This window comes from Rutilus rutilus, assembly GCF_951802725.1.
Source record: "Rutilus rutilus genome assembly, chromosome: 13".
NCBI classification, from domain to species: Eukaryota; Metazoa; Chordata; class Actinopteri; order Cypriniformes; family Leuciscidae; genus Rutilus; species Rutilus rutilus.
In genome coordinates, this window is record NC_140218.1 from 18,127,665 (window position 1) to 18,152,314 (window position 24,650).

General features: G+C 38.2%; 2 protein-coding genes across 4 annotated transcripts; one reads left to right on the top strand and one right to left on the bottom strand.

Moving 5' to 3' along the window:
• Positions 1-708: 708 nt before the first annotated feature.
• LOC311302276 (myosin light polypeptide 6) lies at positions 709-7,825 on the bottom strand. Of its 3 annotated transcripts, XM_084428007.1 has the most exons (7): positions 6,137-6,263; positions 5,617-5,644; positions 3,630-3,773; positions 2,653-2,826; positions 2,405-2,482; positions 2,183-2,225; positions 709-1,232 (listed from the first exon to the last, which is right to left on the bottom strand). In XM_084428007.1, the coding sequence occupies exons 1-6, from the start codon at positions 6,137-6,139 to the stop codon at positions 2,197-2,199; spliced, it is 456 nt and encodes a 151-aa protein (XP_084284133.1). In that variant the 5' UTR covers positions 6,140-6,263; the 3' UTR covers positions 709-1,232; positions 2,183-2,196. The 3 variants fall into 3 exon arrangements, with proteins under 3 accessions (XP_084284133.1, XP_084284132.1, XP_084284134.1); XM_084428006.1 differs by lacking the exon at positions 2,183-2,225; XM_084428008.1 differs by lacking the exons at positions 2,183-2,225; positions 5,617-5,644; positions 6,137-6,263 and adding exons at positions 5,399-5,426; positions 7,634-7,825 and having other exon boundaries at positions 995-1,232.
• Positions 7,826-16,983: 9,158 nt separating this feature from the next.
• On the top strand, positions 16,984-20,275 carry neurod4 (neuronal differentiation 4). Its single transcript, XM_084428009.1, has 2 exons — positions 16,984-17,384; positions 18,475-20,275. The coding sequence occupies exon 2, from the start codon at positions 18,481-18,483 to the stop codon at positions 19,534-19,536; it is 1,056 nt and encodes a 351-aa protein (XP_084284135.1). The 5' UTR covers positions 16,984-17,384; positions 18,475-18,480; the 3' UTR covers positions 19,537-20,275.
• The last annotated feature ends 4,375 nt before the right edge of the window (positions 20,276-24,650 follow it).

The following is a 24,650-nucleotide window of genomic DNA, read 5'->3' on the forward strand; positions in this document are numbered from 1 at the left end:
AATAAAAGTATTAATTTCTTTAAAAAAAAAATTATTTTGCATTCTACTTGATTTTGCAAGGCATATATTATAGATGGAAAGATGAATGGATCTTTAAAAATATTTATGAAAAATAAAATAAAATCCTAAAGTTATTTTAGGTTGTCACATCTATTGTTGATCTTCAGCTAATTAAATTCATTAAAAAAAAAAAAAAAAATAGCTGTAACATTTTTGGAGACACTGTTCCCTAAATTTAAAACTACAGCATGAGGATGAAAAAGGAAATAGAAAAAAGAAGCCGGTTTCTAAAACCCCCTATGCCTGTCTGCCTGAGATCTGCCCTTATAAGCAATTGAGACAAATTAGTGCCAAGGACACTAAACATCTTTGTGCCAACAATGTTTACCTTTAATTTAAGTTGCTGACCTGAAACCAAATAGTGATCATTTAAATTGCATTAATCTAACTGCAAAAGAAGTTCAGCAATTTACTCTAATTTCACTTCAGACAGGATGGTTTTTGCAATTAACCACGATCGATTAAAGGAACTGGGGGAGATTTATTGAGCTTTCAACAAGTGTAAGAACACTGCCATCTATCTGCAAACAGGAGAGAGGCAAGCTCAGCTTGACCCTAAGACACTGTTCCCTAAATTTAAAACTACAATGACTTGTGGCACTTTTTAATCATTTAATTCACATAAAAGGAATCTGGAAAAATCAAAAGTAGTTTGTTTAAAATGTACTTTATTGGACAGCGAAAACATTCCAAGTTTATTAAAACAAAACAAATGTTATTGCATTTTCAATTCAACTTCTCATTCTGAAAAGGCCAAAAGTAGGTCTGGCCAGACACGACATTTCTACTACAGCACTGTCCAGCAAAGATGCCTGAGGATACACTGGAAATTGCATACACACTGCTTATGTGCTGCATCAAGAGGTTTTATTGCAGACCGTGTCAGCACACAGACCTTTTTCATATCGTTATATGGTTTGAATACCACAGGACAGGAGGTGTATCTCTTGGGGAGTCATATGGGAACTTAAAGAAGATAAAGGCACTTCTAATAAAAATACCCAAATGAGTGCAAACACAAGAGAGGGAATGAAGCCATTAAGCAAATGAAGATGACGGAATGAATAGGAAGAAAAACCAAATACATAAAGAAATTATTACATAGAAAAATAAGACAAACAAATGGGTCGTGGGTCTTTATCTTCAACCGCTCATGACCATGCGGACGAGTTCTGTGGGAAAAAAAAGAAAACAAAGTTAGTGTCCATTTGCAGCAAAAAGGGGATCGACCCCAACTACAGCATACGAAAAAAATGCCGTTCTAATCTTCAGTCCAAAGTTATTTTTAAAGAACCTAGCCAAACGCCCTCCACATATCCTCATCGACCCTTCAAAACTGCACTTGGCCTGCCATGTTTGCTGTAGTTTGAAGCCGCTCCCCAGTTCTCGTTCTTAAGTGGTGAGAAACAGGGTGAGCAAGATCATGGCTAGCTCCTACTCAACCACAGTTTAAAGACTTAACAAGGTCTAGGATTCAAGAAAATGTTAAAGAAGCTCCTTCTGGCTTTCCTCTACAGGGCAAGAGTGGAAACAGTCTTATAGCACAGCTACAGTAATGAGAGATCGTAGAGTTGAACTATGAATCAGCCTCCATCAGGAAAAGGGAGAGAAAGATCAGCAAAAACAGCCAAATCACCGCAACTTGATTGGTTAGTTCATAATAAAAGCAACTGCGCTGCTTGGTGAGCACAGGGTGTGCTGATATTTCAAATATCAGAAGACAAATCCAAAAGTGAATTAAATGCTTTTAAAATGGCGCCCTTAAATGCAGCATCCCTTGACCTGCGCTCAAGTCTGAAGCAGCGCAGTGGCTCTTTCGCCTCTTTCAAGCCGTCACAGGGACGGCCACATGCTGAGAGCATGCTGCAGCCAGGGGCCAGAGAAAAGGCTGCTGCAGAGATAGGGAAGAGTTCAACCATATGTCAAAACCTTTAGACTACATCCAACCAGGCTCCCTAGCTCTAGACGTCACATGATGCAAAGCTACCCTGTGGACGACTATATTAGCAAAACGATAAGGTGTAGACTATGCAAACATGCACGTCTGAGAGCGTTAAAGAAAAAGCCTGGATGGATCGTTGCTTCACGTGTTATAAATGTTGAGGGCAGGAGGCAGACGTACACCCGAGACATCTCTCAGCCAGACATGATGTGGCGAACGAAGGCTGTGGAAGATCGATTACAGTTACGGCATGCGGTCACCACCAGATTCTCACTAAAAGAACTTACATAATGCTAGTAAAAAATAAATAAATCTCATTGTAGTACATAAATATAATACAGTGATACAATTCCCATGCTCTCTTCATGAACCTACATACATAGTCAAAGCCCAAATGTTTACCTTCGTAATTGATGCAACCGTTTGCATCTTCGTGTCCGGCTAGAAGCGTTTCTACCTCCTCTTCGGTCATCTTCTCTCCTTTAAAAATAAACCCAAATAGGCATTTTTAGCAAATAGAACACTATATACCAATACACCATATCTGAAATGTTCAACTCAACCATGTCTGCGTTCTGTATTTTCCTTCAGTGTCCTAGATGTGGAGGACTGGACTATAAATATCTCCTCGGGAGACTGGGCCGGCTTACCCAGTGTGGTGAGAACATGACGGAGCTCAGCACCCATGACTGTGCCGTTGCCTTCCTTGTCAAATACTCTAAGCCCCTCCACAAAGTCCTCAAACGTGCCCTGGTCTTTGTTCTTAGCGATGGCCTGGAGCATGGGCAAGAACTGTTCGAAGTCCAGCAGTTTATGGTTCATTTCTGAGGAACAAAGAAGCCTTTAATCAGACAAGACTGCATTTATTTCCGTATCATGCAGGAAGCAAGAACTACTATAATTACCATAGTTGATCAAAGTATTGCTACTTGTGTGAAAGAGTTTTGAGCGGACACTTGCCCCATTAGGCCAGTGCTTTGTCACTACATTTCATGTTTTTATGCATTTAAACATACTTTAACATTTGTTATGCTGCATTTAAACATAGTAGATGAGGCTGCTATTATTTGTCAGATTTACTTATATAAAAAATGATGAAAACCAAAGAAATGTAATACATTTAAAAAAAGAACTTTTTGGTAAAGAAAACATACACACACACAACAAAAATTCTAAAATATGTGCTGCTAAAATTCAAATGTAATGTTTTTTGTTGTGGGATCAGTAAAATTATTGGCAGGGCAAGTACAAATCTGAATATCCAGCCCAACAGTTAAAAACTGCCATGTATTATCTTATCCTGTAAATCCAGATATTGACAAAATAAGAGATAAAACTGAGGCAATGATTATACAGGTCAGCCATTACCTATAGGCCTGGTTTCACAGACAGGGCCTAGATTAAGCCAGGAGTAGGCATTAGTTAAATTAGGATATTTAAGTAGCTTTTAAAATGTGCATTAGAAAAAAAAACATTACTGGTGTGCATTGAGACAAACCAATGGCACTGACATATTTTAATATATCAGTGCAAGTTGCTTTCAATTAAGACAGCTCAAACATTCATTTTAGTCTAGGACTAGGCTTAAGCATTGTCTGTGAAACCAGGCAACAGTGTCTGATCCTACCTTCTGCCTTTGGGTTGCCCAGGACCTTGAGCACCTCAGCATTGACGGGATTCTGGCCCAGCGCACGCATCACATCCCCACACTGACTGTAGGTGATCTTTCCATCTCCCGTCCGGTCAAACAAGAGGAAGGCTTCTTTGAATTCTGCAGAGATCATTGAAGAATTTATTGAAGCAAAACGCTGGAAAAATGGGCAGAGAACAGGAAAAGAGAAGGACAAGATGCATGCATGATAGAAGAGAAACTGAAATGAACAGGGAAGACAAACAAGGATGGTTGACTGTATTCTGCATTTAAAAAAAGGACAAGATATATTATGCCTTGGATCAGCACAAAGAGAAATACTGCACCGGCTATTAATATTAATGCCATTCCAGGCTATTCTAAATGACCACAGAAATCTTATCCATCCACCTAAAGTCTTTATATACTTCCTTACTCATAGACCTTTTGATCACATTAAAAAGCTTGTGAAATAGTCAAAAACATCAACTAGCTATTTAAGCAGTATCAGTATAGCTTTATTTAATGCCATGTCAGAATCTGTGGCCATCTTCATGGCAAAAACAAGAGTTACAGCAAAAAATACAGCAATTAATATTATACACGATTTTTACTATTAACATAAGATAAAAATTATAAAGCCTTTTCTGGAAAAATCGTACTAAATAAGTAGCAATCTAAGCAGAACTTAAGGCAAACTACACTATTATCCTTTAGCACACGCTCTAAAAATACTTGATTCTGATTGGTCAGTCAGCATTCAAACACGTAATATATAATCATTTTGATTATACAAAAACTTTTATATATTTTATGTAGCCTATTAAATTGAAGCAATGTAATGTGCAAGGTAATCTGTATTGTGTCAGGCTCTTGATCACGCTGATATTCAATTTGAAAGTATTGAAAGACAATATATAAACTTAAATTCTTTATAAAAAGAAGTTTGATGCATTAAAGTTTAATAAATTGAATTGCTTAGACAATGTTATTGATTATTAATATTTAAGTAAACCATTAAAATGGAATCAATATATATATATATATATATCTTAAAACATAAGCTTAAAATATTCCATTATTGAGTGCTTAAACTCTTAAAATGTGTGTGGTTACAAATAAACTATTCTTTTGACTCCAAGCCAGAGTTAACGAAAATAACTCAATGTTATCCGTCAGGACAAGCCCTTCAAAAAAAAAAAGAAAAAACATTCTCCCATCGCAGTAATGCTTTTCCTGCTCCCTGGAATGTGGCTGTTCCCTTGCATGCCTTAAATTGAGCCTTTAACCATATATGGTAAGAGAGGAAAACTGGAGAGTGAGCAGTATTATGTCAACCTCTTTTGCTTAAACAAACGAGAGCAAAGGTTATCTTACATGGCCAGTGACCAAAAAAGCTCATTAGTAACAGATTATAACTAAAATATTCAAGTTTCAGAGTTGATTTAGATGTTATACACGGCAATGTTTCACACGCTTTTGTTAGCAAACTTTCAACACTTCCTGACTGAGAGACACACCCTCTGCAGAAATGACGGTCCATGCTACAGAGGAAACACATAGGCCTACACTTCAAAAACACATTTCTACTGTCCAAACAAACAACATTTTAATTCTTACAGTTCACGTATGTTAATTATTGAATGAAGTTCAAATGGAGGAGGCAGGTGAGGTGCTTTCAGACACACAAACAGCAGCTCGTTGCCTTTAACACAATGCAAACTAAACGACATCAGAACAGAAAAGTTTTCAATGCACTCACTCACCGTGTATTTGCTCCAAGTTAAACTCAATCTGGAGGTGACATACAACAGTGGCAAAGGAAAACAATACAAAGGTAAGGAAAGAAAGTAGGAGGAATGCAAGGGCAGAGTAATAGAGGAGCAGAATAACATGGATGGGATGATGAAAGCAGGCTGTCTAGGAAGAAATGCGGGGAATGATACATACACATGTAGATCATCTGGACTAGAGACAAACTCACCAAGAATCTGGTCCTCGCTGAATTCAGACTGTTTGAGACAGAGCGACATTTAATGAATATGAAATGATGCACAATAGCAATGCTGTGAATCAAATGGGATTTCTGATAATAACATATCTGGGTTCATAAAATCCGTCTGGGAATACAGTTCAGTCCGGATGAAAAAAGTTAGACAAGTTTTCTATCCCTGGCTAAAACTGACCAGCTAATACTGTTCGCTAACTCACAGCTGTGGTACTGAGTGACGGTTTAACTAAAACACAATCCTTTAATAAATGTAGTTTAGCTAGCACAGTCAGGGATTTCTGTAAAGGACATTCATGAACAATTTACAGAGTTTTGGCCACTTTCACGCGTAGTAAATAGCATAAAACTTAGCTTAGCTAGCATGAAATAGGCTAACGACAGACTCTTTGGTACTATCCTCGAATACAGTTTTCTAACCCTACATTTAGATATGTTCACATAGAGAAGTTCTACTCAATCCTATTTTAAGTTAATTGTTTATCAAAATGCCTACCATGTTTGAAGTGGCTTGTTTTCCGGGTGTGCGTATCGCGGCGAGAGTGTGAAATGACTAACGTTAGCGCTGCTGCGTTATGAAGGCTAGGCAGGCGATGTCCGACTCGTGAACGAATCGTTCTTTGGAGTCGGATCTTTTTAATGAATTAGCTGAACCGGTTCAAAAAACCTGTTCGCCAATACGAATGAACTTATGGTTCGCGATTTGGAATGCATCGATCCAAGCGGTTGGGGTCAGTAACTGAACAGAGACTGTGTTTTTTGTATTTTATTTGTCAGACTCGTAATGGTCCGTAAACTGACGAATGCACTTATAGTTAAAGCATATGGAGAGTACCGACTTATGGGCCGAAAGCCGAAAGGTAAAACATAAATAAAAGCTAGTTATGGTTGTAAGTGACGTTAGTTGAACTTGAATCATGGCTGCAACAAACTGAACCGGGACGCATACAATTACAATAAACATGTATTATTAATAAAAAAATAATATGAACTTTCCACAACATGTCAGGAACCGCGTGATACGTCATGACGTAAAAGAATCACTGAATCAGTTTTTAAACCGGTTCTTTATAACGAACTGAATTAACCGATTCGCGAGAATGACTTCCCTCTTCACTTTCAGGGTGGAGAATGCTCAATACACAAAATGACATAACTGCACAAAGACACTCCCAGCGCAAATCATAATTATTGACTGCACACAATTGGCAAAGCGTGTATATCTTCATTGCTGATGATTTGTATATTTGTGTGAAGCCATGCGATTAAGCTTTTGTTTTGTAAGGTTCACTTGTGTATTTCAGTGCTGCATGCCTGCATTCCTAAGCACATGGAGGTACTGGTTGTCTTTATATATGGATATCTGTGAATCATTTGGGATACAAAGAAAATGTATAATGATAAATCAACAAACCCATTGTTATAATGCTTTGCTTCAATGTCTGACTGAATGTCTCTGTTAATTCCAACCTAGATTTGAGAATCAGGTATATTATAATGAAGAAAATAAATGATTTAATAGCCTACATTTAAGTAAATTGTGACAGTAATGCAGCTCAGGGACCCTAGTGTGGACCAGCTACATCAGTGCCCCATTTTTCAATCCTGATATAGCTCTAAAATTCTCTTAAGGTTTGGGGGCTGGGTTGACACAGTTTTCCATGTGCTATGCTGAGATAATCAGAAGCTGCATAAAAAGAGATTACTTTAATGTTTTATTCACAACTAATTTCAAATTCAGATCTGATACTTGTGTTGCAGTGTGGCAGTATGTGTGACCATACAGAACATTTAAATGAATAAATCCTTAAATCCACATCAAATTATTCATATGAAGGTTTTTTTTTTTTTGGTCATTTTGCACCACGTTCTATTTCTGCTAGATTTACCTGTGCTATTTTAGTGATGCGTATTAGAGCTGTTGCCATAGTAATGATGAATAAGCAGGAGAAAGTTCAAATCTGAAACACTTTGTTGCAGGACCATCACTTACCTCTAATGTGCTGGGGTCAAAGGGGGATTCAGAGGGGCGCAGCATCCGCGGTTTCAGCTCAGGAGCTGGTTTCGGGGGTGAGGGTGTTGTGGAAGGGCAAGGAAATGGTGGTCCATGTCTTGGTAAGGTTCCCCCAGATGGCGATTTTTTAATTGATGGTTCTCGTTTTGGTGCCATCGCTAGACCTTGATATGTGTCCTTCCTCCCTGTCCACTGCTTTTGAAATCTCAAGGAAAAATCTGTCAGATGAATTGCATGCGTGTCCTCTGATAGTAGAAAATGAGAAAAGAAATAAACGGAGAAGCAGGTAGGCAGCAGGAATAATCTAGGAGGAATTCATGCAGAAGATGTGCATGCAGTGAGAGTGGAAGAGAGCGTGCGTAGGAGTGCGGTCTCACTGAGTCTGTTTCACTCTCTCTGCTTGTATTTATATGTAGGTCAGAACCGTGTACAAATGTGGGTGTTAGGGTGTTTGTGTCAACGATAGACAGCAGTATCAGTATAAAAGAATCTTATTTTACATTTGCATCAAGACCTCTGTGTGTGTGTGTGTGTGTTTGTAAGTGCTAGCTCTGTTAGCTGGGTTATTTATAGGTATTTCTATTTTAATTCTCTTCCTTTCATCTCTGGGAAATATTTCTCACACTCTGTGTCTTGGTAAGTATCTGCGTTCTTCCTCAATGTTTCCTTGTGATGATTCTGTCAAGCATTATTATTATTATTATTATTATTTCCCAATTAGATCTCTTGATTTTGCTCAAGTAAAAATGGGATGGTTTTGACTTTTAGTCTAATCTCTTCAATAAAGTCCATGCTTACTATTTAGAGGTGCTAGTGTATATGTATTTTATAGTGAGTATTAATGAAGTACATTAAAAGTATAATGTCACCCTCCTTCTAATATACAGCATAATTCCAGTGAAAGCTATAATCTTATACAAACACATTCCAGAGATTTGTGTGTCGGACCCTTTTGGGATGACTTAATGTTATAGGGTGTTTGAATCATGAATTCACAATGAAAACACTAAAAGGCAAGAATTACTTTTCTATGTAAAGTGTTTTTAACCAATCAGCACAAGAATAGGGCGTGACAGCACAAAGGCAAAGTTGTTCTTGACTATAACCACTAGATGTCAGTATTGCCCAAAATAAAACCTTACTATGAAATAAATGCCACTAGTAAGTAAACTATTATGTAACTTTCTTTTTTCCTACATACGTGAAGAAAAAAACGAACTTATGAATGATTTATAATTTATCAAAAATATCTGATAAATTAAGACTTTGGTTCAACATATGTCAACGTTGAATTTTTCAAACAGAATTAGACCTATTGATTACCTAAACCTGCTCTAAATGATTTAAATGTGATTTCTCCCTTTAAATGTCAGGCTTGTATAATTTTGTGATCTGGTTTTAAGCAGTAGGCAATCATTCAATCATATTTGTCATGGTATAGCCTAGGCCCTACCTAAAGTAGGCTATATATTTTTAAAAATCCCAATAGCTACATCATAATAGGCTACAAATTAATATGTAAACGAATTTCTTAAATGGAACTTAAAATATTTGTTTACTGACAACACAAGTCTTCTAACGTCAAATACGTAGCCTACATACTACAGATTAAATGCTCTTGATATCTATTTTTAACAGAAGATGTCGAATAATCGATGGTCTCTCCGCCCTTTAATAGATTTTACGTACAATCCATCGCGCGCTCAATGGGCCTTGAAATCACCGTTTATGCGTCTCGAGCGTCAGAACAATAGTGACACAGGACCCCCTACCGCGCGACCAACGGCACACTGAATTAATTTATTAATGCACATTTTGCTTATTACAAATGGTCGTCAGGTCAGACCTGTTTAATTCGAAGCAAAACGTGAACATAGTCAATGTCTAAAAAAATATATTTGTAACCAATAGTGAGTGACCTGACCTCACGTGCTTGCTCAGTTAAGACGTAGAGCTTCAACAAAGCATGTCTGCCGAGTGAACATCGAACCGACTAAAGAGATTAAATTCTGTGATTCACGTTTCTTGTAATCTCTGTTTGTACAATAATCCAAGCAGTAAACAATCCAGTATGTTCTAAATCTTATACTTTTAATTTTTTTTGCTGTTGTTTATTTTAGGCCTATTATTCAAAAGTTTTTGTAGCCTATATGAAATCAAAGCCAATCTACCATCTTTAGGCTGAAGGTCCTCAAACATCTGCTTTTTCTACACAATCCCAGAATTGATCATTCTGGTGGTCGATTTTTCCAATTGGAAAAGTAAACTTTCTATTTTGTCTTCCTCTTTTCAGGCCTTTGATGAAAAGAAATTGAATTATGCTGAACTAGGCAAAGGGAATCAATTGTTCCTCAGAGGTTCCCCCAGAATGTGTAATAGAATTATAGCAACTGCCCCACCTAATGTCTCACAGAATCCCCGGACCATGCCGAATCATCAAACCACCTGATTTATTTTTAATGGCATTACACCCCTTACTCCATAGTGTCATGGTAATATCAGTGGCTCCTCCAGCTGCCTCTATATCACATTAGCCAAGCTTAATATTGACTGTGTAGGGCTCGCAAAACAATAAGCCTAGAAGACAGGCAGCTTAGAGGCAGCCAGCCAATCGGAAAGCTCTGCAGTTGGCTGGAGGGGTGTTAACTAAAGCACTGAAGTTGCTTTTGCCCTGGAGGAGCAGTTCAATCAATGGGATGCTTAGCGCTGGGGTACCCACATGGACCCACAGCTTTCAGATCCAGGCATCCCTCAACAAGTCCGAGCTGACGAGAAACCATGAAACCTGATGCAACTTGATTCCTTTTATTTGGTCTCTGTGTCTTTCATGCAGCAAACAAACAATCACTTCTCGTCTCATTTAATCAGAAGCCGCAGTGTTTTCCAGCTGGCATTTGTTTTCTGCATCAAAAAGTCAGCATAAAGGTGGAAAAATACTTCAAAAAACAATAAATTGGGCTGATTGAAACGTCGGCTCAGTCAAATTGGCATTACTCCAATGCATACTGCATTTTCTCTTGAAGCTGTGGGAAAATAATGCAGCTGCATTTCCATTTTCTTTATTTTATTATTATACAATAAAATGTTTTATGCATAGAACTAAACTGAATTTGAATTCATTTATAAAAATTAAAATCAACCCACTTATCACCTTTGTGTGTCATATTGCTGTAAACCACAGTGGGAATCAGACTATTCCACTTGTGGGCTACATGCACCTGATCACACATAATCTGTGGCTCCCTGCCAAACACACCGAAATCTTTTAATTTGTCGAAATGAAGCCCTGCAAATCTGCTCGCTCATGTCATTAATTACAAAATGCCAGTTGCAGTTCGTTTTATGATACTTATGAATCTTGTATAATGATTGTGTTTGTTGGAGAAGCTAAAGTAAGGAATGAGCGAAATCTGCCTATTGTGTTTGGGCATACTGATTATGGCCTTTGATTAGTGCATGGGTGCAATCTATTCAACTTCTCTCACTCCCTCCCATCCTCCCCTCCCTCTATCCTTCCCAGCTTCAGCCCCTTGGGGTATGCCCATGTCCCAAAGGACAGCCAGCAAAGCAGATGGAACCCTCCTCCCCCTCTCCCTCGTCTCTCACAGCTCACCCCAACAGGGTTGGGGTTCAGGAAAAGGATGGACTGTGATTGGATGAACACTTCATTTTGTAAAATGTGGTTTAAGAGGAATTTTCTGACCACCTTAATTGGAACTATAAGTGGTTGTATTCGGCTCATTCGAATGGTTCAATTATCCTCCGTTGGCTCTAATAGCCAGTATGACCCTCAAAATTCCCCAACAGAATGGAATTTGCGCGTCTTCCAAGCAATCGCTAGAAAAATTGCAAGAAGTGTTGTGTGGACACTCTCCAGCCATCGTATCAATAGCAGAACCGCCTAGAGAGGGGTTGCAGGTGGCATATTGTGCAAATGGGCAATTTTACGCTTCCAATTATGCAGTGGGCACTTGATTTAATATGGGATTGATTTACACAAACTGGCAGACTGGCTTTTATTCGCAGAGTCCCCCCAGTCGCTACTCTTTGGCCACGATTTCAGTGTGTTAAATGGAGAAAAGAAATGTTTTCAGTCTAATAATGCGCTCATGAAGGTGAGTGATACTGAGGTTAAAAGTCCATACCCATAAAACTCGGCCCCACTTCTCCCCAGTGCCAGAGAGCATGAGTTAGGCTGTTCCTGACTTCCTGTCCCTCAGGATCCATCCCAGAGAACTCCTGTATTCAGCTCCAGTAAGCAGCAGATAAGGCCGGAGCTCTGGGATTACCTTTACAACACGTATCTCTTAAAACACAGACGCACTCCTACTCTCCATTATTCTCTTGAGGGAATACAGTTCAGTTTTCACAAACCTTATTTTGAACACTCTTGAAAATAAAGGTCCGTTATTTGCACGGATGGTTCCATGAGGAATACAAAAGGTTTTTTATAGCGGATAAGGGTTTGATCACATATACCGTTATTTGAAATCGAGTCATTCCAAAAGGATCGGGAGTTTCACACGAGGGCGAAAAAGTTCCTCACGAAGATTTCGCTCACGTTCGAGTTGGTCATACAAATTTGCCGCGATGACCAACAGAAAGTTACCTGGTTTGAAAGTGAGTTCTGTGCTTCAACTCTGTGCTATTGATACAAAATTATGACACGCTATTTGAAAACCCTCTTCTGGAACATTTCATTTGAAGAGTTTACTTGTAAAGTTTTAGTGGGTTGAATAGTTTGTTTGTAACTTTAAGTTGAAGAAAATTAGGCAGAAAAAGTCATTAAGTGTAAATTTTGATCAAAGTTTTCCCCAACAGCCCAGCCCCCATCACCCAAACACACCCCTGCTTTTATAATTATTACAAGGGGCTCAGCTTTCAGGAGACATAGAGGGAGCATGTGTGCATGGCTTTAATTCCTATTGTATTCGTTCAATCTCAGTCTAAGCGAGTGTGTCTGTGTCTGAGCTCAGGAGAGAGGGAGTGAGGGAGAGAAAGACAGAAACAAGGACCCATCTGTCAGAGAGGCGCACGAATCCCCCTTCCCACTCCAAACAGGTCCCTTGGGACTGCAAAAAAGGATAACTCACTTGTGGCAATAGTTGTGGGTGTGTGGGTTTTTTGGCACGGAGAAGGACTCTCAACCAAGGGAACTACAACAGCATCACAACAAGCCAGCTAGAGTAAACAACTGCTAAGTCATTGCTGGTGTGCTTAAGGAGATGCATCCTACTAACTGTCGTCGATGTGTTGACAGGGGGCGGATGCACTTGATTAGTCTGTTTTTGACTTGTCAGGTTTCTGCTGAAGATTTGACGGTTTTGTGGTGTGATGCATTCAGTACAAACCTCTCGAGACTAACTAAAATGGTCGTTATATACTGTCGTTATATACAAATTATTATACTGTGATATAATCATTTGAGAGACTTACATCAGTGTATTTACTGGCTAAATATATGTTTTAATGTACAAATAAAGATTTTTTGCTAAAAAATAACATCATTATATCCAATTCAAGCCTAGGGTTGGATCAAATATAAGGGTAGGTTGGAATCATAATCAACTATTTTTTTTAACAGGCAGAAATATTCTTTTAAAACAGTGTTCAAATCAATATGGAACAAATTGAATTAGGCTATATTAAAATATACTAAACTATTATTAAATCGTCATAGTCTACTGTTCAAAGTTTCTGAAGTCTCATGCTCACCAAGGCTGCTTTTATTTGATTAAAAGATACATTTAAAACATTAATGTTGTGAAATATTATTACAATTTAAAATAACTGTTTTCAATTGAAATGTATTTTAAAATGTAATTATTGCTTTGAATGATGCCAAAGCTGTATTTTCAGCATCATTACTTCAGTCACATGATCCTTCTGAAATGCTGATTTGGTGCTCAATAAACAATTCTTATTATCAATGTGCAAGCAGTTTTGCTACTTAATATTTTTTGTGGAAGCCTATTGTTTTTTTCTCGATATTTCCGATATTATTTTTGATTAATAGAAAGTTCAAACATTTATTTTGAATAGAAATCTTTTGTTGCATGATAAATGTCTTTACTGTGACGTTTGAACAAGTACATTTGTGCTTTGTACTTGCTGAATAAAAGTATTAATTTCTTTCAGAAAAAAATAAATCGTTCTGACCCCAAACCTTTGAACGATATGCAGTCAGTGAATTGAAGTGCTTCTGCACAACAATCTTTATTGAGCTTGATCTTTATTGTAATCTGTCAGCAAAATTGTCATTTTTCTCCTAAATGTTTTAATGGTTTACTCGTTTAATCTTCTAAATCGTTGCAGAAACGCAATTCCTTGGTAGGGGAGTGGAACTGCCTCTCCAAACAATGAAACGGGTCATGGGAGCTCTGTGTGCTGTTCCTCTGGATATAATTTGAACTCTAAACTATCTCAACAGGAGGTTGTCTATTGAGTATAACGCTAGTCTCGTGGCTCTGCATTCACAGATTTTCCATGAAGGCCCATCATCGCATGAACACTTAAGAAAGCCTTCATAAAACCATCAGCTTTAAGGTCAGATGGTGAAAATGAGTGGTCTCTTGTGATCATATAGTGTTCACTTCTGGTTGAGGTGGACTAGAAAATGCAGGAGGCCTCGATCCCTAAGTTAGCTGTCCGTCGGTAGGACACAAGGGAGGAGAGTTTGGACTCAGCACTGGAATTCCCAATACAGGTTGCAGGTGTGACACAGCATTGTGAAACACTCCTGGGAGGAAAAGTTGTGGAGAAGCAGGGTTACCATGGGATCTTTGGGGAAGCATGACACAGTTATAGGTGCACATACTGTTAACACACATGTGATCCCTGGTTCATATGGGACAGCAGCTCTCCTGAAACAGTATGTATGCCTGAACACACTAAATATATATACTTTCTTTGACCCCCTGAAGCCAAAAGTCTGAACGCCAATTTCTCAGAAACTTATTCAAACATTTTGAACTTAATTATGTTTTTTTCCCCCCATGTTAATCGTGATTAATTGGACATTGATTGTTGACTGTTACCATAGCAAAAGCTTTCCATCTTCATCAGGGCATAGATTTTCTATCTTTACAACACTTCTATGCCGCCAAGTGGAAGCCTTCCTCCCTTTGTGCGAGAGGAAAGAAGCGTCACCCGAGTGAACTAGCGCTATGGATATTGTCCTATTGTGCTGATTGTGTTGTCGCATGAGAGATTATGGTAGGCAGGCGACTGGCGCGTGAGCGCTGGTGTGGCAGACGCATCACTTAAGCCCATCTGTTCATTTATCAATCACCAGTGTCCGCCTTGACTTAAAAGTTGAACTATTCTGAAAACTATCCTGTGTAAATGGTGGCTAGCAATTGAAAAATATATAATTTTTTATGAGAAAAAATTGTGAGGAAAAAAAGCATAAGATTTAAAGAATTATTATTTTGAATACCTGTCAAAATAATAGTCAAAAAAAATAAATAATAATTCTTACCAATATATATTTATCACTACAGGTCATCTCTAAAAATATATGAATGTGATCTGTTAGCATTGGATTCAAAATGAAAGTTAATATTAAGTGTTATCAAAACTTTTTGTAGAGAGAGCGTGAGAGCACTGTCTAGGCCACAGATGTGCACACTTGGTGCATACAATGGGATCAGTGTGAGGACACGTGTGACCTGAAGCCCCACAGTCAATGGCACACTACTACAATAGAGCCCCTACTGCAGTATGTGGTACGAACACATATAGGCTATGTAGCCCATACAGTGCAAAATGCCATAAATGGTTAAAGTGCACAGAATTTTATTTTTGTATATGAACATTCTACATTTATTTACTTTTTCTTGCAATGAACGTTAAGTGACTTCTTGAAGTTTGAATAAGATGAAGATTATTTTATCACTTTATTTTAAAACTTTTAGATATCAATCTGCACATGCGATGGACATCGGTTATGCTCATCTTTGGTAACTCTTTTGAAGGAGTAAAACAGCTCTGTTAACTGGAAGCACCTGTTTTACAGAATACGGAAGTTTGTTGCGCTTAATCCCCATCCACGGTGGAAGGAAATTTTACAGGTTTCACGGTAACATTACACGTTAAACATTTATTAATTTTTTTGTCACCAGATTTATTTATTTTTTTGGTTGTAAAAAGTACTTTTTTAAAAAGGTGCATCACGATCCATCTCAAAATTTAAAACGTGCCAATATATTAAAAAGGCTAATACATTCTTGCCTCGTTATCATGCGCGAGAATTTAAATATGGGTCTGCCTCTACAAAGTTCTGCAAATATGATATTATCACATCCTTTAGACGACATAATTATTCGTTTGTGAATTAAAAGATCCCCACTATCTGTTGCATCTGAAGTAGGCTAATAAATCTTTTCAGAAAAGAGTATTTTTGGGGGCAAATCACCCCCGGGCGCAGAATGTATGGTTGAGTGAGTTATCTTAGCGAAACAAAACCGTTTGGGCTTGATTAATCCAGCAGTTATTGAGCGTTATGTTTTGGTGGGACGAGGGGCGCTAATGAGCGGACGGAGCGAATGAATGAAACGGGTGAACAACACACACACCTGCTCACACTGCACCAAGCTGTCACAATCATTTACTGGGACGCGCGCGCGTCTTTGTACACTAGACTACTGTAATTAGAGTTAAGAACAACGTTTGACCTCGCCATAAACCAAATAGGGCTCAGGGGTATTAATCCAGCACTGAGCGGGCTTTATTGGGGCAGAAAATTACGTTAGGTCACGAAAGAAAAGCGAAGAGTGATATTTGTATAGATTCCCAATTATAGGCTATTTCAATTTGGAATAGTAGGCTACACTACAAATCAACTGGTGTATTACATAATCCAGTAAACGTAATATGTTGATCATCAAATCAATAATAATAAAGTAACTTTTTATAATGAATGAATGACATGGCCATACAGTCATGCGGGTATCAAAGGGTCTTCTCTATTTTAAATAGGCCTAGTTTTGTATGTTGATTACACCACCCTGACTTAAATTTTGCTGACTTGTATTTTCCAAAATTGTAAAAAATTATGAAAAATTATGCCAGCATTTTTTGTTTTTGTTTCAAGAATTCAAATCTTTTTAATTAAACGTTTTCTTACCATCTCCAGACAGGACATTTTAATCCCTGCTGCAATAGCCTATGAATTTATTAAAATCAAAATGAGCCTATGAGCGTCGACGTCATTGACCCAAATGTTGTCAGAAACGTTTGCAGCTTTCTTCCCTTCTTCGAATTGCAGAGCCGCTCACCTTGTAAGATTTATAAGGGTTAATGTACAAGGGAAGTTGCATCGTTCCCTCGCACACAAATGCGAACACCCTCTCAGACACAAAGCCCCTGGGGTAAACGCACACACTTAAGTCGTGAAACTTTTGGCCACGAGCGCGCCACGCGCTTTCGGATCAGCTGGAGGGGGTGGGTGGGTGGCTTGTGGGCGGAGCTTTGTGAGCATCGCTAGAAAGTCAAAGCCGGGAGTCAGTGCGCTTCAGTGAGGCATGCGACGCGCTCTGAAGCACCAATGGAGAACTAACGGATCTGAACTATAGCGCAGACGGACTGTTGACATACACAAACTATCAGTGGGGCGTCTGGAACTTTGTTTTTCATTTTTAAAAACATTTTGACAGTGTGTTCTGGCTTTCTGACCACCTTTTTAGTGGTCGAAGTTTTATTGAAGTGAATCCAGGTGCTATTTTTACAGGTAGGTTACGGTTGTTTTTAATCATTTATACAAATAGGCTATATATCTTCTTGTTTTTATTTTTTAAGATGTAGGACATCAAATGTAGATTTATTTCAGGATTTATTTAAAGATTTAGATCAAACAAATTCGGCGTAATAATATTTGTTTATTCATTTTATGATTTCTCATTTAAAAAACCAAAACAAATAAGTAAATAAAAAGAAATGAATAGGCTATAAAACAGTCAACATATAATAGTCATCCTAAAATGTTTTCATCATGTCTCCCGTTTGACAAAATGGAATTTTGATATGATTATGCCAGTCATAGGCTAGTTAGTTAAATACAAAGTGATCTGCCACATTTTTAATTCACTTTAAGGCAACAATTTAACTTTATTTATTTATTTTTTACAGTGCAGTTAATCAATGCAGTCGAAATCTGGGCCGCGTATATGGCCTAGACTATAAATTATTACAAACTTTCCTGTTCTACTTATAAATATATGACGCGCCAATGAATGCACAAAACAAACACGTTTATAGCCTAAGCGTCACAATAGAATGTAACTTTAATTAGAATCTAAATATTTCGCTCAGAAGCGCGTAATCTAGAGTAGGAAAACAATCGGAATATTCATCAACGGGAGGCCGACAGAATTTTGTGACTAAATATTTAGAGACAATGCTGATGTCTTTCAATCAAATCAAATTTAAAAGTGTTGTAGTAGTATTAGTGTGGCTTGGTCCTGTGTTTGTTGATTCCGGTTTACAGACTCCCCACAAATTAAATCCGAGCGCTTTATCTGTGGACTAAATCCAGTCGTGTCCCAGATTGGACAGCGTCTCAAAATGACTGCGGAAATCAAAGGGTTTAAACAGAAAGTCCTTTTAGATGGAGCATTAAAACTGAGAGAAGAAATGGAATTGTAGAGCTGTAAGCTATATAATAATCATCTCAATAATCGTGCTCTCTCTATGATGAAGGATTTAACTCGTGTGAGCACATGTCAAAAGTCATAGTCTGAACTTCTAAACACATAGAGGTCTAAATAAGGTGTATATTTATTTTTAAACGTTTTTTAATCATTTTTCTCCTTTGACGTCAGATCACAATGATGACCAAACCTTATGGAAAACCAGGGGATGTGACTGAGCTAGTCAGCTCTCTTGGATGGATGGAGGAAGACCTCAGCTCACAGGATGGCGACAGGACCCCTGAGATGGGTCACTATGCTCTACACAGGAGCAATCGCGAAGAGCTTGGCAGTGAGGATATGGAGGAAGAGGAGGAGGAGGAGGAAGAGGAAGATATGGGTCTCGATGGAGAAAAGGCACCCAAGCGAAGAGGTCCTAAAAAGAAGAAAATGACCAAAGCCAGACAAGAACGATTCCGTGCCCGCCGCGTCAAGGCCAATGCAAGGGAACGCTCGCGCATGCATGGGCTCAATGATGCGTTGGAAAGCTTGCGGCGAGTCATGCCTTGTTACTCAAAGACCCAGAAGCTCTCCAAAATCGAGACCCTGCGGCTGGCCCGCAACTACATCTGGGCGCTTTCGGAGGTTCTGGACAGCGGCCAGTCACCCGAGAGCAATGGTTTTATGGAGATGCTTTGCAAGGGGCTTTCGCAACCTACCAGCAATCTCGTAGCCGGCTGCCTCCAACTTGGGCCCTCGACCATGGTGCTCAACAAGATGGATGAAAAGTGCGGGGTGCCAGGAGCAGGTGGTGCGCAGGGTCACCCCATTAGCTATCCCTCGCCGGGACTTCCCAGTCCACCCTACGGCTCGTTGGAGGCCTCACACTTGCTTCATCTGAAGGGTTTCAAGGGGACTGCCTATGAGAACTCCTCACCCAACGAATGTAGCAGCGGCACGCCACCTTACGACGGCCCTCTTACGCCGCCACTCAGCATCAGCGGCAACTTCGCCCTCAAACAGGAGCCATCTCCTCACGAGGCTGAGAGGAACTTTACCGCTCACCCGGCCCACGCCACCCATTACATCTCCTCACACCCTTACCCACCCACCTCTTTGGCCGGTCTTCCAGTCCCTCAGGGTCACCCTCTATTCCCAGGCTCCCGTTACGAGCTTCCTTTAGAGATGGCTTTCGAGCCGTTCGCCCCTTCGCACATTGTGACATCACAGATGAGCAGCATTTACAGTGAATAAACAAATATGACCACCAGAGACGCTCAGCAATTCTGCCTCCTGCTCCTCAGTGTGCCTCCAGGGGCCCAGCACATTTAAGGAGACACTTTGCATGTATCCTGTCTGATCCCTTAAGAGACCATAGAGGTCACTGAAAGAGAGTTTCTGAAACGCAACCTACCTGTGGCAATTGAAGTACTGAGATAGAGATGCATATTTTTTTTTGTTAATTTATTCTCGTTTTTGTCACGACTGAGTTTGTTACTATTTTAAATGTTATTTTTAATTGTTCCGGGATTTGTATTCTGTATACGCTTGTTCTCCTCCTCAAATAGGATGGCTTTTTTGGACACGTGCCATAAAAGTGCATCAAATTGACATGTAGACAAACACTGGAAGGATTTTAGACGCTTAAGTCTCTTCAGCACTGTTCAACCAGATGCTGATTTGCCACTAAACAAAACACGACACAAACGAAAGAAGGAAGGAAAAGGACAAAAAATTTAGCACACTACATTTTTCATGACAAATGCGTTTATTTATGACTGTATTTATTATTTATTTTGATGACAATTGTACATGTTTTGAAACAATTCGTCAGCACTGTTTTTATTGGTTCTTTGGTACACTGCCAGTAACTGCTACCAATACTCATAAAGTATCTAATTTATTTATCATTCAGTTTAATGTATTTTTGTCATTCTCCACAATATTTGTAATCTTGCTCAAGCATTTGTAAATATTTACCTGTTTCGCACTTAATAAAATACATATTCTTATATAATATGACACTATTTTGTTTCTTTATTGTTATTTGTACCATTATCATGATCATATTTGTTTAGAGATTCTAGAATGTAAGAAAACATAATGATAGAAAGAAAAATGCTATAATTTTAACAATAAACCAGATTTAAAAATGCATTCAATTTAAATATTATGATTAAATATTTAATTAGATTCTTCTGTCATTATAATAAAAACAGTTTTTTTACAATAGTTTTACAATACTTCATGGATTCTGTAATGTGGAATATTATATAATATTCCATCATTTATTTTAGAAAATAGTTGGGTTACACTTTATTTTAAGTTGTCCGTGTTACAGTTATATATTTAAGGACTGAGTAATAATAATAAACTACATTACTATAAGGTTAGGGTGTTAGTTGCATGTAATTATGCACAATTTAGTAATTCCTATAGTAACATGTAACGTGTAACAAGGACACTGTAAAATAAAGTGTTACCAAAGGTTGCATAACAAAATCATTGCATAAGGCAGAATTGCACGTTTTATATTTGAATGAAAAATGAGAAAGATATTTCACTGAATTTGTGTGTTCGGTTGAATAATAATAATAGAGGTTTTAATGATTAATATTAGTGTTATGATGGGCATGGGAGTCAGTGGAGCATGTGGAGCCATGGGAACACATAGCTGTGGAACAGGTGACTGTGTCATGGGATCCCCTTTCACTATCACTTGCGTTTTCCCAGCCTTTTCATTGCCAAAATGGTTGGGGAAATCAACAAAACAAAACAAGCACACAAAAAGGGGGGTTAATGATGTAGGGAACAAAAAGAATTACAGTGTGAATGTGTTTTTAAGTCCTGGAACTCTAGCATGTCACATAGCTGTATTGAACAGCATTGCCTTTTCCCACAAACCTTTATATCACTTGAGTACAGGACGATCGTTGACTTCAGCTTTGTGCTCATATCGGACAATGCAATGCCTCTCCAAATGAACAAACAGAGGGTTGATGGGGTGACAAGCCAGTTTCACAGTGTGTGAAAGTGTGTTTATTGTTGGAAGCTGCACTAAGATGAGAACGGGCGCCTCAGAGGCTGTTTTGCTTGAAGTGGACCCTGCGTCATCCACTATTCCAAAGGTTTGTCTTTTCCAGCCCTGGCAAAGCGAGAGAAGTGAAGGAGAAAAAGGGAGCGATTGTTTTAGCGGGCGCCGCTGGTCTATTGTAAGTGCAGTGTGTTCTTTCTCTCGACCTCTGACCTGCATTGTTGTTAGGCTGTTCGTTCGGAGAGCCGAGACAGCTGGGAGAACTGCGGGGGGCTGATGGACAGCTGGGGCCAAACTAGTGAGAGAGAGAGAGAGAGAGAGAGAGAGAGAGAGAGAGAGAGAGCAAGGGAGAAAAAGAGAAAGTGGGAGAGGGAGTAAAACAAAACAGAAGTGGTGAACGAGGCCCTATTCTTGAGTGACCCCTTTCCCTGTCCTCTTGTGGGTCAGCTGGGCATTGGAATGACACATAGTTCCACACGTTGAGATGGTTGAGTGGGTGAAGATGAGGAAAGGACAGAATGGAGGGAGTCAAGTGCACAGAAGGCTTTCAGGCTGTGCCGTCAAGAGCATTTAGTTTTTTTTAAAAAAAAGGAAGTGAAATCAAATGATGAGAAATTACATTTAAATATGACTCTAACCTGTAGGACATAGTGTCAACACCTGTAGTGTTCAGTTCCCCTTGATTTCACACAGGTGTAGTTACAGCACATTAACTGAACATGATCTAATCATAATGTTTTCAATGAAGGCTATTCAACAACATATTTGTTAATATAAAACGTAACAGTTTGGGAAAAACTTTGCTTTAAAAATTATATTTCTTTAAAATAAATGCTAAATGATGTAAAGTAAATGATGACTGAATTTTAATAGTGGCTGAAGTGCCCGAATATATTTGAAGCCACTATATCGTGCATTAGCCACTATATTGTGCATCGTGTATATGTCATTTAGTACATATGAATAATACAAAAAAATTAAAATTATATAGATAGATATAGATAGATAGATATAGATAATGTATAGAGGCATTTAAATAAATAAATAAATGAATAGAACACATTTCAAGCAAAACTCACAGAAAGTTTCTTTTATTTTATAACTCAGCATGTTACTCATAAAGCTGCAAATTACTATCCACAAAAGTTATATAAAAAACTATACAAGATGTTTTAAGAGAGTCTTTGGCATTGTTCATTGCCAATACATCAGCCGTCTGTGCAGAACTCAGCAGGGCTGAAATAAGGGAACGGTTTCAGAGTTGTCAGCTGCTGTCGACATATCCTTTGAAAACAGATGAGAAAGCGTAGAGGAGAAATGTGCTAGTAAAAATGAAAAGGCACGTGAAGACTGTTGCGTTTTCCCATAGGGCAGATGGCCATCGCTGTGACCTCCGTGCCACAGCAAATACCCATACAAAGTTTATGAAAAAAATAAGAAAATTACAATCTTAGCGTGGTGTTTTTAAGATTAATTTGAAATCTTCTAATACAGCCAAAACTCAAAGGATTTATGACAGTCTGATTTACACTGCAAAGAGTAAACAAGTGGCATTTATAAATGAATAAATAAAAACATTTCAAGCAAATCATTTTTGATTTAAAATATATACAACAGTACATTTTGTATATAAAATGTAAAAAAATATATATATATATTTGGACACTTTATGATTGTCAAATTTATTTGAACAGTGGTGATGATCTACACCTGTGGTTACTCCTACACCTACATACACACTAAAATCACTTTGACACCAGCTGGTAAAAATTCATTTCAGGGTTGAAGACCTCTGCAGTCTGCAGTTAAAGTGTGGCTACAGTGTTCAAATACTTTTTGGGGCCTCTATGCAATTGCAGATCTTCAATTACTGTGCGAGGTAGTTGCCGTGTGGAGTTGTGATTTTAAAATGTTGAGTTAAAGAGAAGGAGTGGATGATGGGACATTAAAGTGCAGTCTGAAACCTCTTTCACTCCTCCCCAGCTTTTTGTCTCTCTGGCACTAATCCACTGGCCAAACAACGCAGTCTCCTACTAAATGAAAGGTCCTGATCCATAGGGGGGAGATGGGGATAAAGCATTGTGATTAAGATTGTATTAATGGGGCCATAGGAGGCTGGAAGGCTTTAATCAGTGTCTGTGCTGCCGTAATCCCCTGCCTTTAAGCTTCAGCTAACGCTGTGATCCTCCTCCTCATGAGTCACATCACACACACTCACAAAAACACGCTGGATAGGCCGGAGAACAGTGAGGTCAAGGTACAGAGTTGGAGGACAATGAGACTGATAGGTGGCAGCAGGATGAAGAAATAGGGAAGAGTACGATGACAGAGGATGAGGTTTGGTGAAAGACAAAAAACGCTGAACTAGATAGATAGATAGATAGATAGATAGAGATACACGATAGATAGATACACGATAGATAGATAGACAGATAGATACACGATAGATAGATAGATAGATAGATAGATAGATAGATGATTTCCAAATTAATGACAGACAGATACACGATAGATAGATAGATAGATAGATAGATAGATAGATAGATAGATAGATATGATTTCCAAATTAATGACAGACAGATACACGATAGATAGATAGATAGATAGATAGATAGATAGATAGATAGATAGATAGATAGATAGATAGATAGATAGATAGATATGATTTCCAAATTAATGACAGACAGATACACAATAGATAGATAAATAGATAGATAGATATGATTTCCAAATTAATGACAGACAGATACACGATAGATAGATAGATAGATAGATAGAGATAGATAGATAGATAGATAGATAGATGGATAGATATGATTTCCAAATTAATGACAGACAGATACACGATAGATAGATAGATAGATAGATAGATAGATAGATAGATAGATAGATAGATAGATAGATAGATAGATAGATGGATGGATAGATGGATAGATGGATAGATATGATTTCCAAATTAATGACAGACAGATACACGATAAATAGAACGATAGATAGATAGAACGATAGAACGATAGATAGATAAATCGATAGATAGATAGATAGATAGATGGATAGATGGATAGATATGATTTCCAAATTAATGACAGACAGATACACGATAAATAGAACGATAGATAGATAGAACGATAGATAGAACGATAGAATGATAGATAGATAGATAGATAGATAGATAGATAGATAGATAGATAGATAGATAGATAGATAGATAGATAGATAGATAGATAGATAGATAGATAGATAGATAGATAGATAGATAGATAGATAAATAGATAGATAGATGGATAGATTGATGGATAGATGGATAGATATGATTTCCAAATTAATGACAGAC

What these genes read in the sequence shown, in the direction of transcription:
- neurod4 (XM_084428009.1), top strand. Translation starts at nt 18,481, where the DNA reads ATGATGACCAAACCTTATGGAAAACCAGGGGATGTGACTGAGCTAGTC.
- LOC311302276 (XM_084428008.1), bottom strand. Translation starts at nt 7,810, where the DNA reads ATGGCACCAAAACGAGAACCATCAATTAAAAAATCGCCATCTGGGGGA. An exon ending in TAACTTGGAGCAAATACACG is followed by an intron (nt 3,774 to 5,398) that starts GTGAGTGAGTGC and finishes TGATCTCTGCAG; the next exon opens with AATTCAAAGAAGCCTTCCTC. An exon ending in CGGTTGCATCAATTACGAAG is followed by an intron (nt 1,233 to 2,404) that starts GTAAACATTTGG and finishes TTTTTCCCACAG; the next exon opens with AACTCGTCCGCATGGTCATG.